The 15,994-nt window shown below is 39.2% G+C and overlaps 1 protein-coding gene across 1 annotated transcript; it reads right to left on the bottom strand.

Moving 5' to 3' along the window:
- Positions 1-14,535: 14,535 nt before the first annotated feature.
- Positions 14,536-15,582, bottom strand: TAAR9 (trace amine associated receptor 9). The gene has a single exon (XM_061428685.1). The coding sequence runs from the start codon at positions 15,580-15,582 to the stop codon at positions 14,536-14,538; it is 1,047 nt and encodes a 348-aa protein (XP_061284669.1).
- Between the last annotated feature and the right edge of the window lie 412 nt (positions 15,583-15,994).

The following is a 15,994-nucleotide window of genomic DNA, read 5'->3' as shown; positions in this document are numbered from 1 at the left end:
TGCTTGCTTTTTTTCTGCCCTTCGGAAAAAATGGTTCAGTTCTGAAAATTAAATACATAAAACTGCATACTTGAATAATGCTTTTAAAACTTCCTCATATTACATCTATGTTCCATTTTTTTATGTAAAGAAATTAAAAGAATTTTTAAAATTCTGAAATTTAGTCCTTCTGTGTTTATATAATTATTTCTCTGTATCTAAATCTCATAGGTAGTTAACTTTAAGCAAATCTACTATGGTTATTCAGAAATCACATTATCTGAATAATTGAAGAAATTTAATTTAGATACCTGGCCCTTTACACCTGTGAACTTCTTCCTTGCAAAGGATAATCACATGCAACAATTGCACATTTAAAAAGTCACCTCTCCATGGACCTCAGCCTTCATATTGTCTGAAACGGTAACACCTAGGGTGCTTTAGAAAGCCAGCCAATAAACTTTGCCCATTATAAATTCCCCACAAGCAATCCCTGTAGTGTAAGGTGTGACTGATGAAAAGAAACTTACTTTTGTTGATTATAATTAAAAAGTTTTTATGCAAAATATATTTCTCTGTGCCCTTTTACTTTATCAGAACACGATTTTCACATCCAAGAAATCGATTTTAATTCAACTGTTCCAAAATAGCCTCATTCTGTATTTGGCAATAATGTTACCTATTCCCTATTTATAAGACTGGCTGCACAATTTGCAGGATCTGGGACAAAATAACAATCTGGAGATCTTTGTTCAAAAATATGAAAAATAGTGCCCTCACATTCACAAGTTTTTTCCCCTTCTCTGCAGTTTCTCTCGACTTGCCAAGATTATTTGATTTTTGCTGTGGAATGCCTCACTCTCTTGGACGTGGAGATATTAGTAGGTCAAGTGCAGGTCCTCATAGGTGCCTGGAGACCCTGTTCTGCAACTCAGTGGCCCCCCCACTGCCAGGCTCCCCCTCCCACCAACCACTGAAACAATAGTCCAGGCTCTGTTTGGGGTGAGGAAGCTGAGCCAGGCATCTACCCTTCTCCTGGGCCTGCCGCTTCAACCAAAGACAGACAGACAACCCCCTGGGACTGCAGCCTCCACATCAGGACCCACACCGTGCATGAATTGGGGTAGGTGAGGGGCTTGGCCCGCTGAGTCTCTACAGGAATGTGCTGTGGCCCTACCAACCTGAGATGGAAAAACACCTGCCATGCATGCCTACAGTGAGACTGCTGGAGTGCGCACCTGACCACAGCCTTCCCGACGTCACGTCCAGTCCTCGCACAGGGTGGAAAAGGAATGGTGGTGGTAGTAGGTCAGAGTAAGGAAGGAGACACTGGACTGGGCCCAAAGAGCCAGGGGGTGAGGAGCAGGTGGATGATCCCAGGGAGAAAGGGATATAATGGGAGACAATCACAGGTATTGTGATTCCAGGTTCCAAGACCCTGCACATGCTCCATGGTCCCTTCCAACTTCACATACAAAATACAATTCAAAGATAAAATTATTACAAGTTCCAAAACTGCAGCTGCTGCTGCTGCTGCTAAGTCGCTTCAGTCGTGTCTGACTCTGTGCAACCCCTGAGACGGCAGCCCACCAGGCTCCCCCATCCCTGGGATTCTCCAAGCAAGAATACTGGAGTGGGTTGCCATTTCCTTCTCCAATGCATGAAAGTGAAAAGTGAAAGTGAAGTCATTCAGTCGTGTCCGACTCTGAGCGACCCCTTGGACTGCAGCCTACCAGGCTCCTCCATCCATGGGATTTTCCAGGCAAGAGTACTGGAGTGGGGTGCCAACCTGATAGCAGGGTTCAGTGCTGCTGGACTAGTGGCAACCTATGGAAGGGCCCTGTCTGATTCGCTTCTGAAATTAAATTATCTCTTTGTAACAGCAACTAAATGAAGCAAAGAATGTCAAGCGGAGGCAACTGCCAAACTATCTGATGGGACAATTGGGAGCTGAGGGCCAGGCCGTTCTGATGGTAGTATACTTTCTGGACACAGAATTTTGCCCTTCGAGTATGAACAGGAAATCAGAGAATTACAGAGGCAGACTAAAGACTGTAAAGTGTTAATCACTCAGTCTTGTCCAACTTTTTGGGACCCCATGGACTGTAGCCCACCAGGCTCTGCTGTCCATGGAATTCTCCAGGCAAAAATACTGAAGTGGCTGTGGTACTGTATTAATGTACTTTTCAAGGTACTGTATTGTAAGATTAAAGATGTTTTCTTTATTTTTTGTGCTTGTGTTTGTTTGCCTTCTTTGTATTATTTCTATGGAAAGTATTATAAACCTATTACATTACAGTACTATATAACCAATTATGTTAGTTGGGTACCTAGGCTAACTTCATTGGACTTAAACAAATTGGACTTACGAATATGCTCTTAGAACAGAACTTGTTTCTCTGTAGGAGATTTATTGTAATTGTATCCCTCATCTAAAATAAAAAGGAAAACTGATGTGTTTGTCTACAGAAAGAAAAAAAAGAATACTTGGTGGGTAGCCATTCCCTTTTCTAGGGGATCTTCCTGACCCAGGAATTGAAGCCCAGTCTCTTGCATTGCAGGCAGATTCATTACCACCTGAGTGGTACCATTCTGAGTACCATTCTGAGCCACCCCATTAAAGTATTTGAAGTCTGAGGAGAAAAGTTACCTTTGATCCTTTAAAGCAAATAGGAAGCAACCCTACAAAACAAATAAGTGATGAAGAATTTTTTCCTTCACATTATGTTTAATACTTAAAAATTAAAGCATAATCTGCCATTGAGGATAAAAATAGTGAAAATAGCTTGATATGAAAATGAAACAGATATTAAAGATATTCATGAAAACAATTACTCAGTTAATGGTCAACCGAATTCTTCTGGGTAGTGCTACCTTTTCTTCACTCTCAATTCTCAAACCTAACTTGTTTTCACCCACTCTTATTCAGTAACCTTGCCCCCCTATTATCTGACAATATAACATACAGAATTTAAAGACTGAGAGGATGGAAAGATTTGGGGTGCATAATGGAAGCAGGAATCAAGGATGATTCCCAGGTGTTTAGCTTGCCAAAAAGAAAGATACAGTATGTAGCACAAAAAGTACATTTGAGGCGATGATGATGGATTAAGTTGGGATTGGGTAGAAGAACATAAAACTGAGGTTCTTCAGTGAGTAGGTTAGCCTGCATACTTTTAGCTCAGGAAAAAAATTGTGCCTGATATGATCATGTGGGATTCCTCAGCATACTGGTGTTTTTATGGGCATAGGAGTATATGTGATAGCCTGTTATACACCTGCCATAAAGCTTAGGATATATCTGCTACTCAGTAAGCATACAAAAAAGATCTCACAACCCAGATAATCACGATGGTGTGATCATTCACCTAGAGCCAGACATCCTGGAAACCAAAGTCAACTGGACCTTATAAAGCATCACTATGAACAAAGCTAGTGGCGGTGGTGGAATTCCAGTTGAGCTACTTCAAATCCTAAAAGATGATGCTGTTCAAGTGCTGCACTCAATAACGCCAGCAAATTTGGAAAACTCAGCAGTGGCCACACAACTGGAAAAGGTCACTTTTCATTCCAGTCCCAGAGAAAAGCAATGCCGAAGAATGCTCAAACTATCACACAATTGCACTCATCTCACACACTAGTAAACTAATGTTCAAAATTCTCCAAGCCAAATTTCAGCATTACGTGAACCGAACTTCCAGATGTTCAAGCTGGTTTTAGAAAAGGCAGAGGAACCAGAGATCAAATTGCCAACATCTGTTGGAAATCATTGAAAAAGCAAGAGAGTTCCAGAAAAACATCTACTTCTTCTTTATTGACTACACCAAAGCCTTTGACTATGTGCATCAAAACAAATTGTGGAAAATTCTTCAAGAGATGGGAATACCAATTCACCTGATCTGCCTCATGAAAAATCTGTATGCAGGTCAAGAAGCAACAGTTAGAACTGGACATGGAACAGCAGATTGGGTCCAAATTGGGAAAGGAGTACATCAAGGCTGTATATTGTCACCCTGCTTATTTAACTTATATGCAGAGTTCAGTTCAGTTCAGTCACTCAGTCGTATCCGACTCTTTGTGACCTTATGAATCCCAGCACGCCAGGCCTCCATGTCCATCATCAACTCCCGGAGTTCACTCAAACTCACATCCATCAAGTCGGTGATGTCATCCAGCTATCTCATCCTCTGTCGTCCCCTTCTCCTCCTGCCCCCAATCCCTCCCAGCACCAGAGTCTTTTCCAATGAGTCAACTCTTCGCATGAGGTGGCCAAAGTACTGGAGTTTCAGCTTTAGCATCATTCCTTCCAAAGAACACCCAGGGCTGATCTCCTTTAGAATGGACTGGTTGGATCTCCTTGAAGTCCAAGGGACTCTCAAGAGTCTTCTCCAACACCACCGTTCAAAAGCATCAATTATTCGGCGCTCAGCTTTCTTCACAGTCCAAATCTCACATCCATACATGACCACTGGAAAAACCATAGCCTTGACTAGATGGACCTTTCTCGGCAAAGTAATGTCTCTGCTTTTGAACATGCTATCTAGGTTGGTCACAACTTTTCTTCCAAGGAGTAAGCGTCTTTTAATTTCATGGCTGCAGTCACCATCTGCAGTGATTTTGGAGCCCAAAAAAATAAAGTCTGAACCTGGTCCCACTGTTTCCCCATCTATTTGCCATGAAGTGATGGGACCAGATGCCATGATCTTAGTTTTCTAAATGTTGAGTTTTAAGCCAACTTTTCACTCTCCTCTTTCACCTTCATCAAGAGGCTTTTTAGTTCCTCTTCACTTTCTGCCATAAAGGTAGTGTTATCTGCATATCTGAGGTTATTGATATTTCTCCTGGCAATCTTGATTCCAGCTTGTGCTTCATCCAGCCCAGCGTTTTTCATGATGTACTCTGCATAGAAGTTAAATAAGCAGGGTGACAGTATACAGCCTTGACTTACTCCTTTTCCTATTTGGAACTAGTCTGTTGTTCCATGTCCAGCTCTAACTGGTGCTTCCTGACCTGCATATAGGTTTCTCAAGAGGCAGGTCAGGTGGTCTTGAATTCCCATCTCTTGAAGAATTTTCCACACTTTATTGTGATCCACAAAGTCAAAGGCTTTGGCATAGTCAATAAAGCATAAATAGATGTTTTTCTGGTACTCCCTTGCAGAGGAACCAGAGATCAAATTGCCAACATATGCAGAGTACATCATGAGAAATGCTGGGCTGGCTGAAGCACAAGCTAGAATCAAGATTGCTGGGAGAAATATCAATAACCTCAGATGTGCAGATGACACTACTCTTATGCCAGAAAATGAAGAACAAAGAGCCTCTTGATAAAAGTGAAAGAGGAGAGTGAAAAAGTTGGCTTAAAGCTCAACATTCAGAAAACTAAGATCATGGAATCTGGTCCCATCACTTCATGGCAAACAGATGGGGAAATAGTGGGAAAAGTGGCAGACTTTGTTTTGAGGGGCTCCAAAATGACTGCAGATGGTGCCTGCAACCATGAAATTAAAAGATGCTTGCTCCTTGGAAGAAATTATGACCAACCTAGACAGCATATTAAAAAGCAGAGACATTACTTTTCCAACAAAGCTTTGTCTAGTCAAAGCTATGGTTTTTCCAGTAGTCATGTATTGATGTGAGAGTTGGACTATAAAGAAAGTTGAATGCCAAAGAATTGATGCTTTTGAACTGTGATGTTGGAAAAGACTATTGAGAGTCTCTTGGACTGCAAGGAGATCCAACCAGTCCATCCTAAAGGAAATCAGTCCTGAATCTTCATTGGAAGGACTGATGCTGAGGTTTAAACTCCAATACTTTGGCCACCTGATGCAAAGAACTGACTCACTGGAAATGACTCTGATGCTGGGAGGGATTGGGGGCAGGAGGAGAAGGGGATGGCAGGGGATGAGATGGCTGGATGACATCACCGACTCAATGGACATGAGTTTGAGTGAACTCTGGGAGTTGATGATGGACAGGGAGGCCTGGCCTGCTGCAGTCCAAGGGGTCACAAAATGTCGGACACAAACAAGCCACAGAATTGAACTCAACTTACCTCAGCTGAAGTTGAATGGTTCTATGAACACCTACAAGACCTTTTAGAACTAACACCCAAAAAAGATGTCCTTTACATTATAGGGGACTGGAATGCAAAATTAGGAAGTCAAGAAACACCTGGAGTAACAGGCAAATTTGGCCTTGGAATACGGAATGAAGCAGGGCAAAGACTAATAGAGTTTTGCCAAGAAAATGCACTGGTCATAACAAACACCCTCTTCCAACAACACAAGAGAAGACTCTACACATGGACATCACCAGATGGTCAACACCGAAATTAGATTGATTATATTCTTTGCAGCCAAAGATGGAGAAGCTCTATACAGTCAGCAAAAACAAGACCAGGAGCTGACTGTGGCTCAGACCATGAACTCCTTATTGCCAAATTCAGACTTAAATTGAAGAAAGTAGGGAAAACCACTAGACCATTCAGGTATGACCTAAATCAAATCCCTTATGATTATACAGTGGAAGTGAGAAATAGATTTAAGGGAATAGATCTGATAGATCGAGTGCCTGATGAACTATGGAATGAGGTTCGTGACATTGTACAGGAGACAGGGATCAAGACGATCCCCATGGAAAAGAAATGCAAAAAAGCAAAATGGCTGTCTGGGGAGGCCTTACAAATGCCGTGAAAAGAAGAGAAGCAAAAAGCAAAGGAGAAAAGGAAAGATATAAGCATCTGAATGCAGAGTTCCAAAGAATAGCAAGAGGTAAGAAAGCCTTCTTCAGCGATCAATGCAAAGAAATAGAGGAAAACAACAGAATGGGAAAGACTAGAGATCTCCTCAAGAAAATCAGAGACACCAAAGGAACATTTCATGCAAAGATGGGCTCGATAAAGAACAGAAATGGTATGGACCTAAGAGAAGCAGAAGATATTAAGAAGAGATGGCAAGAATACACAGAAGAACTGTACAAAAAAGAGCTTCACGACCCAGAGAATCACGATGGTGTGATCACTGACCTAGAGCCAGACATCCTGGAATGTGAAGTCAAGTGGGCCTTACAAAGCATCACTACGAACAAAGCTAGTGGAGCTGATAGAATTCCAGTTGAGCTATTCCAAATCCTGAAAGACGATGCTGTGAAAGTGCTGCACTCAATATGCCAGCAAATTTGGAAAACTCAGCAGTGGCCACAGAACTGGAAAAGGTCAGTTTTCATTCCAATCCTAAAGAAAGGCAATGTCAAAGAATGCTCAAACTACTGCACAATTGCACTCATCTCACATGCTAGTAAAGTAATGCTTAAAATTCTCCAAGCCAGGCTTCAGCAATATGTGAACCGTGAACTTCCTGATGTTCAAGCTGGTTTTAGAAAAGGCAGAGGAACCAGAGATCAAATTGCCAACATCTGCTGGATCATCAAAAAAGCAAGAGAGTTCCAGGAAAATATCTATTTCTGCTTTATTGACTATGCCAAAGCCTTTGACTGTTTGGATCACAATAAACGGTGGAAAATTCTGAAAGAGATGGAATACCAGACCACCTGATCTGCCTCTTGAGAAATTTGTGTGCAGGTCAGAAAGCAACAGTTAGAACTGGACATGGCACAACAGACTGGTTCCAAATAGGAAAAGGAGTACGTCAAGGCTGTATCTTGTCACCCTGTTTATTTAACTTATATGCAGAGTACATCATGAGAAGCGCTGGGCTGGATGAAGCACAAGCTGGAATCAAGATTGCTGGGAGAAATATCAATAAAATCAAATATGCAGATGACACCACCCTTATGGCAGAAAGTGAAGAGGAACTCAAAAGCCTCTTGATGAAAGTGAAAGTGGAGAGTGAAAAAAGTTGGCTTAAAGCTCAATATTCAGAAAACAAAGATAATGGCATCCAGTCCCATCATTTAATGGGAAATAGATGGGAAAACAGTGGAAACAGTTCAGACTTTATTTTTGGGGGCTCCAAAATCACTGCAGATGGTGATTGCAGCCATGAAATTAAAAGACGCTTTTTCCTTGGAAGGAAAGTTATGAGCAACCTAGGTACAATATTCAAAAGCAGAGACATTACTTTGCCAACAAAGGTCCAGCTAGTCAAGGCTATGGTTTTTCCTGTGGTAATGTATGGATGTGAGAGTTGGACTTTGAAGAAGGCTGAGCGCCGAAGAATTGATGCTTTTGAATTGTGGTGTTGGAGAAGACTCTTGAGAGTCCCTTGGACTGCAAGGAGATCCAACCAGTCCATTCTGAAGGAGATCAGCCCTGGGATTTCTTTGGAAGGAATGATGCTAAAGCTGAAACTCCAGTACTTTGGCCACCTCATGCGAAGAGTTGACTCATTGAAAAAGACTCTGATGCTGGGAGGATTGGGGGCAGGAGGAGAAGGGGACGATGGAGGATGAGATGGCTGGATGGCATCACTGACTCGATGGACATGAGTCTGAGTGAACTCCGGGAGTTGGTGATGGACAGGGAGGCCTGGCGTGCTGTGATTCATGGGGTCACAGAGTTGGACACGACTCAGCAACTGATCTGATCTGATCTACCTCTGCTATAAGAAGTTAAGTTCTTCCTCTGCTCCTTTGAGACACAAATCATTTTAATAGCCTCTTGCCTATTTTACCTCTCACAACTGTCTTTCTTAAGTACCTGACAACCATCCCTTGAAATGTTAGCATCAGTTCCCCTTTCCCATTTCAGTTCACTTCAGTTCAGTCACTCAGTCCTGATTGACTCTTTGCAACCCCATGGACTGCAGCACTTACAACCGCATGGACTGCAGCACACTGGGCCTCCCTGTCCATCATCAACTCCCAGAGTTCACTCAGACTCATGTCCATTGAGTCAGTGATGCCATTCAACCATCTCATCCTCTGTTGTCCCCTTCTCCTCCTGCCTTCAATCTTTCCCAGCATCAGGGTCTTTTCCAACAAGTCAGTTCTTCACATCAGGTGGCCAAAGTTTTGGTGCTTCAGCTTCAGCACCAGTCCTTCCAATGAACATTCAGGACTGATTTATTTTAGGATTTCTTTTAGGACTCTTAGGATTGATTTCTTGCAATTCAAGTGACTCTCAAGAGTCTTCTCCAACATCACAGTTCATGTTGAGGTTTGACAGAAAACAGCAAAATTCTGTAAAGCAATTATCCTTCAATAAAAGATAAATTAATTTTTTTTAAAAAGCATCAATTTTTTGATGCTCGGCTCTCTTTATGGTACAACTCTCACATCCGTACATGACTACTGGAAAAACTATTTAATACTTGGGCCAGGTGGGCAATAATATTTAGTCAGAAGACTCAGGCTAGTATGTGGATAGAAAAAAAAGCTGGACAGCAGGTTCATTATAAGACTTGCTCAACATTGATTTTGCATGGAAATGGAGAAGGAACTCTTCTCAATAAGAGGACCTTTAATTTGGACTAATTGAGGGACACCAGGAAGTTTTCCCAACTGAATAAATCTTCCCTTCTTGAAATGTCACTCTTAGCCCTTTATCCTTTTTACAAAGTACTTGTTGTCTCTGGATGCCCCCTAAAATTTCTCTTGTGCCTTCAACCACTGCCACCTCACAGGGGAAGCTGTGTGAGAATGGTATGTTTCATTTTCATGCTTTCATTCAGGCAGTAGTTACTGTTTAGCAGCTCATAGGAAGGAGACGGGGTCTCTAGGAGATGGTAGGAAGTAAAGACAGGGCAAATGGGAGACTCCAAAGTAGATTTTACCTGCCTCATAAATTAACAAAGATGAGTCATAGCAGAAACCTTATCTATTCTTCTCTTTAAAATTGTCTATTCTGCTTAGCTTTGAATCGCCCTTAGAACCTGATGAAAGATCACCCTTTGCCATTAGATATAATTGAGTACATACCTTGAAACTGTTGTGTCTGTGGACAGAATAAAATATAAATGTCAGTTGCTATGTAATACCTGGGAATATAGTCTACACTTTTTTATTTCTGAGAAATGCTATTGGTTTTTTGAAATTTATTATAAGACATTATGTTATTTCCCATCACTGTGTACAATAGCCAAGAAGTCTTTTTGGTTAAAATGCTTGATTGTATGACTTTAGCTAATCAATCTTACAAAGGCATGTTCTGAAACTGTCTCAAATAAAACATCCTAATAAAATTCTTTCCACTGATAAAATTTATAAAATTGAAACAACAATTCCAATGCAATAGTAGTTTGTGTACTGGCTCTTTGATCTCCAACACCTACAGATTTGTTTAAATCATCTTAATTTTTACACAAGACCTCAATGAGAACACCTATTATCATTTTCATTTTATAGGTAAGCAACTAAGATATACAAAAGGGTAATGACTTAACCAAGATTGAAGCTAGAAAATGGTAGGGATGGGTTTCAAACCAGAGAACCTGGCTTTAAAATCTCACTCTGGACTCTGTAGTATGTGTAGATTTTACAGATAAAAGAAGGCACATGTTTCTAAAAACTACTAGACATTCATAATCCAGATAATATATCTCTGAGATATCACCCCATGAATGTCCATTTCCACTCTGTATTATGGAAGTTTATGTGTTATAGAATTTTTCTCATTAAATATAAAATTTGGGGATTAGACAAACACTATCCATAGCCAAATCTGGATTTTTCCTGAATATTGATTACTAACAATCTTCTACTTTAGAAAACCAAATTTAAAAGGAGACAGATTTTTTTAATTTATTTTTTTATTGAAGGATAATTGCTTTACAGAATTTTGTTTTTTGTCAAACCTCAACATGAATCAGCCATAGGTGTGCCCTTTTGAACCTTCCTCCCTTCTCCAGCCCCATCCCACCCCTCTAGATTGAAACAGAACCCCTGTTTAAGTTTCCTGAGCCATACAGCAATTTCCCATTGGCTATCTATTTTGCATATGGTAATGTAAATTTCCATGTTACTCTTTCCATACATCTTACCCTCTCATCCCCTCTCCCAATGTCAATAAGTTTATTCTCTATGTCTGTTTCAAAAGGAGGCAGATTTTTAATGCAAAAAAGCAGTACACAATTATTTGATGGATGAAAATAAAGTCATTATTTGCTTAAAAATAGCCTTGAAAGTGAAAACTGAAAGTGAAGTCGCTCAGTCATGTCCAGCTCTTTGCAACCCTGTGGGCTGTAGCCTATCAGGCTCCTCCATCCATGGGATTCTCCAGGCAAGAATACTGGAGTGGGTTGCCATTTCCTTCTCCAGGAGATCTTCCCAACCCAAGGATTGAACCTGGGTTTCCCGCGTTGTAGGCAGACGCTTTCCCATCTAAGCCACCAAGGAAGTCCCAAAAATAGCCTTAGGTGCTAACAAAGAGCAAGGAACTATACTAGGTATTGAAATAAGGTGAAAAAATAACAAGTAAAAAGTACACTGCTATTTAGTATTGTTAGTGAACATCAGATTACTTGAAATACAAAGTATAATAAATCTGTCTAAAGCCTGACAATATCTAAAAATTATTGCTAAGGTTCTGTGATAAACTTAAGTTTAAAATATAGTAATCAAAATAAATTTCTTGCATGTCAAAGGACAGTTGTCTTTAAAACTCACTTTTGACTTTTTAATTACTATGACTAGTGTGTTTCTGCTTTTTTTTCAAGTGCATATGTAATACTGAAGAGTCATTCTTCAAGACTGATACTTAGAGTTGGAATGTGTCAAAAATTGAAAAAAAAAATAAATGAAAAGCATTAGAGCTGAAGAAAAATAAACAACAGCTTCAAATGTTGTAAACATAGGGATGTGCGAAATTCAGGGAAGCATCAATTACATCAGTAACAAAAGAAGAAATGTTGTTACAGTGGTGACCAATGAGTGACACTGACAGTTCTGCAAGAGAACCTATATATTAATGATGGTCTTTTTTGTCTTTGCAATGTGTTATTGATGGATTATTCACAGCCTTGATGCCAACTGATAAATTTGCTCTAATTCCAACCAACACTGAGGCAATGACAGCAATTGTTCTATAACTTTTTTTTAATTTATTTATTTTAATTGGGTGCTAATTACTTTACAATATTGTAGTGGTTTTTTTGTTCTATAACTTTCTATTTATGAACACTCCATTTCAATATTTTTTTAATATACAATTTTTTAGAAGTAGCACTTTACTTTTAGTATCAACCCATTAAGAAAAATACATGTTGGACAAAATTATGAATTCAATAATGCTTTTACATAAATGCATATTTTATTAATAAAATAAACATGCACTTTAATAATAGTACATATATGTGAGAGATATAGTATTTATTAAATCTACAACCTGAGCCTAAGTGGATTAATTACATCTTTGCAATAACAGCCTACTTCCGTCTTCAGGGTGTCTTGTTCCAAATACATCCAAGGCTCTGCAGCAATTTTGTATGCAGCTAGCCAAGAAGTTAATCTATTACTTGTATAAATAAATTAGATGTAGAAGAAAGGAGTGGTGCTGAGGTCATCACTGATATAGTTTGGTGCTAAATAACCAAGTGTTGTGTTTTTTTCGATCAAAAGACTTTTATGAAGAACTTCTAGGACAGTAGAAAAATAAACAATAAAGACTACATTTGAAGTGTATTCTTCATTCATAAATGTGAATAAGAGCTTAAAAACATCACTGGACAGTATTTATTTCTACAATCAGTTCATCCAATGATTACACTCTACAAAGTGCAAGTGAATACAACAGTATATTTATATATATTATTTAAGTCCCCCAGATTATTTTCCTTATTATATATGAATGTCACTGTCAGTTTACACTTGCAATTAACACACATTTCTATGAAGACAACATTATTGATTCACTATTGAAGGGACACAGCTTTGAGCTCTTCTCTGGAAAGAGTGAGAGGGACCTTAATGATGATCATTTGAAAGGTGACCAGTAGACCTGTTTGGTGATGTCATGTCTGAACTACATAGGTGTTCTGCCATGAAGACTCCGTATTCCCTTCATCCTCTTTTATCTTTATTTTTTTTTCCTCCTAAATACTGTCAGCTCTATTTGAAAGATATTAATGCATAAATGTGAACTAGCTTAACCTTGGAGAAGGAAATGGCGAGCCACTCCAGTGTTCTTGCCTGGAGAATCCCAGGGACAGGGGAGCCTGGTGGGCTGCCGTCTCTGGGGTCGCACAGAGTCGGACACGACTGAAGCGACTTAGCAGCAGCAGCTTAACCTTTGTATTTCACAAAGTTTTTTTTATAACACATATAACATACAAAGTTTATGTAACTCTAGTTATCTCTTCTTTTCATCTCATAAAACAAGTTTGTTATAAAATAGTCTGTGAAAATGAGTTATCTAAATAAAAATTTAAGGCTGTGATTCAAAGATTTAAGAAGACAAATCACCCTATTCTTGGTTTTTTCAAATTTTTCTCCATCTTAAACACTTGACATACATGTTTAATTAAAATGAATTAAAATTCATGTGAATAAGAAATGTTATCAGAGAAAACTAAAAATCTTCCTAGAGTCTATAGTACCGACTTGGGTACTTGCTATTTTGAAATAGTCCTTGTTTATATTTGGGTAATTCAGCTGTTATTATAATTCAGGTAATGTATATCTCCAAATACAGTCTCTAATACAAAGAATGAACTCAAAAGTGGAACAGAATGTTCATTTGAATTAGCATTTGGTGGCTCAAACAGTAAAGAATCTGCCTGCAATGTGGGAGACCTGGGTTCAGCCCCCAGGTTGGGAAGATCCCCTGGAGAAGGGCATGGCAACCCACTCCAATATTCTTGCCTGGAGAATCCCCTCAGACAGAGGAGCCTGGCGAGCCATAGGGTAGCAAAGAGTCAGACATGACTGAGTGACTAAGCACATCACATCTTATCCAGATTGTTAAAAAAAGCAGTACCATCTTTTTGTCTACATGCTCATTTGACTATAATAAATTATGTTCTCCAATAGTAAAATGTTCTGTAATCACGTAATTACTGTACATGTTTTCTGTGAACCCAGTGTCCATAAAACGGAGAGAAAGTATGACCAGGATTTAGAAAACAAAAATTCAATCTTTAATTCACTAGAAAATTTCCATTGCACCTTTTGCTTTTTCCCTTTTTCTAAAGTCCTTTTTAGATTAACAAGTTTCAAGAGTTTATAATCTTACATTAACTTTCAAATAAAATATACTTTAAAAAAGATTTTTTTGTTCCCCCAAATCTAACTTCAAGTTAGGTAGGATTTTTTTCAGCATCTATATATTTTGGACAACTTAACATTGGTAACAAGTATAAAAGAATCTACAAAGTTCAAATTATTTGAAGAAACAATGAGAAATTTCAGAGGAAAAAGTAGAGAATCAGAAAAGCATAAAAGAATATGAAATGAGAGACAACATTACTCATTTAACACTAAATTCTAAAATAAATGCCAATATTCTACACATGAACACAACAAAATTTTGGAACAACTAACTTTTAAATGTTAATATCCTTCTGGTTGGCAAATGATTACACTTGCCTCTCTAGATCCAAGTACTTAATTTTTCCCTTGTCCTTACTCCCATGTTAGTTTTTAAGTTCCTGAAGCAATCTTGTTAATCTATGTCTGCTTCCTCAGAAAATATATTAATTGTGGATGAATCAACTCTTAAGACTTGGCCACTTATGATAAGCTTTATTGCCTTCCGAAACCATGGATAAAAAAAAGCATAAATCAAGGGATTCATAGCCGAATTATAATAAACACACCACACTAAAATCTCATAAGCATAAGGAGGAGTTATAAAATTCATATAAGCATCGATCACAGCATCAATAACATATGGAAGCCAAGAGACCAGAAAAGCTGCCACGGCAATACCCAGTGTTTTAGCCGCTTTTCTCTCTCTCTTTGCTACTCTTTCCTTGTAACTCTCTGAGGAGCACTGAGCTTGGCTGGCTGTACTTTCTATCTTCCTGGCCTGATATTTAGCCACCAAAAATATCTTCCCATATATAAACACCATAACAACAGTGGGTATAAAGAATAGGAGAAAACAGAGTAGAACCCAATTTTGATTCAATGGAGCCTGGCAGCCTCCTACACAAGTGAGAGCAACTACGAGGTCCTCAATCCCTTCCTCATTGGCCCCCGTGTAAAAGATAGAAAAACTGTATGTGACAGAAAAGAACCAAGAGAGAACAATGCATATTCCTGAAACAGAGACCGTAAACTTGGTAGGATAGGCCAGAGGGTCAGTAACAGCAATATATCTATCGATCGAGATACAGCATAAATGAAATAAAGAAGCAAAACAGAAGGAAGTATCGAAACAAGTATGAAATTTACAGTAGCTGTCCCCAAAGTACCAGCAGCTCTCCACTGACCTCACTGTGCTGAAGGGCATCACAGTCACTCCCACCAAGAAGTCTGCACAGGCCAGAGATGCGATCAGAAAGTTAGTGGGAGTGTGCAGCTGTTTGAAGTGAAGAATAACAATAATGACCAGTAAGTTTCCAAACACGGCCAGCACAGCCCCCAAACCGAGGACTGCATATAGAATTGCCCGAGGACCTGGTGTGTAAGGGGTCTTAACGCAGGACCCGTTGATGTTCTGGTAGCAGAGTTCCACAGCTTCAGCTTGGGAGAAATTGTTCACCATTGCCGTCTTCTTTGAAAGAGTTTAGGGTTCTCCAATTCCCTATTTCAGCAATTTAAAACAAGAAAGAGATGGCAATTTTTAAAGCTTCTGGAAGAAAAAATTTCTGGTTAAAATAAATGAAAGTTAGTAACTTTTCTCCCATTTGGGGGAGAATATGAACTCTAACCTCTTGGTCTTTTCAAAAACTATTCCCAAGTTTTTGATATATTTAGATTGGGAATTTGTTGCAGAGAGTCATTAAAATACAGTCAGCATTCTTAGTCCAATGATACATTTTATATAATGTAATTAGCTAATGGTTAGAAAGTCCCTTTTTGTGTGTTACTTTACCTTTTGAAACCTTGTCTATAACCTCCTGAGCTGAGAGCTAATTAGGCTACCAAAAGCTGGATTTTATCCACTAAGTCATCTC

This window comes from Bos javanicus, chromosome 9 (genome assembly GCF_032452875.1).
Source record: "Bos javanicus breed banteng chromosome 9, ARS-OSU_banteng_1.0, whole genome shotgun sequence".
Taxonomy (NCBI): domain Eukaryota; kingdom Metazoa; phylum Chordata; class Mammalia; order Artiodactyla; family Bovidae; genus Bos; species Bos javanicus.
The sequence above is the reverse complement of the archived record's forward strand: the minus strand, read 5'-3'. Positions and strand labels throughout refer to the sequence as shown.

Coding starts and splice junctions, on each gene's coding strand:
- TAAR9 (XM_061428685.1), bottom strand. CDS start 15,582: ATGGTGAACAATTTCTCCCAAGCTGAAGCTGTGGAACTCTGCTACCAG.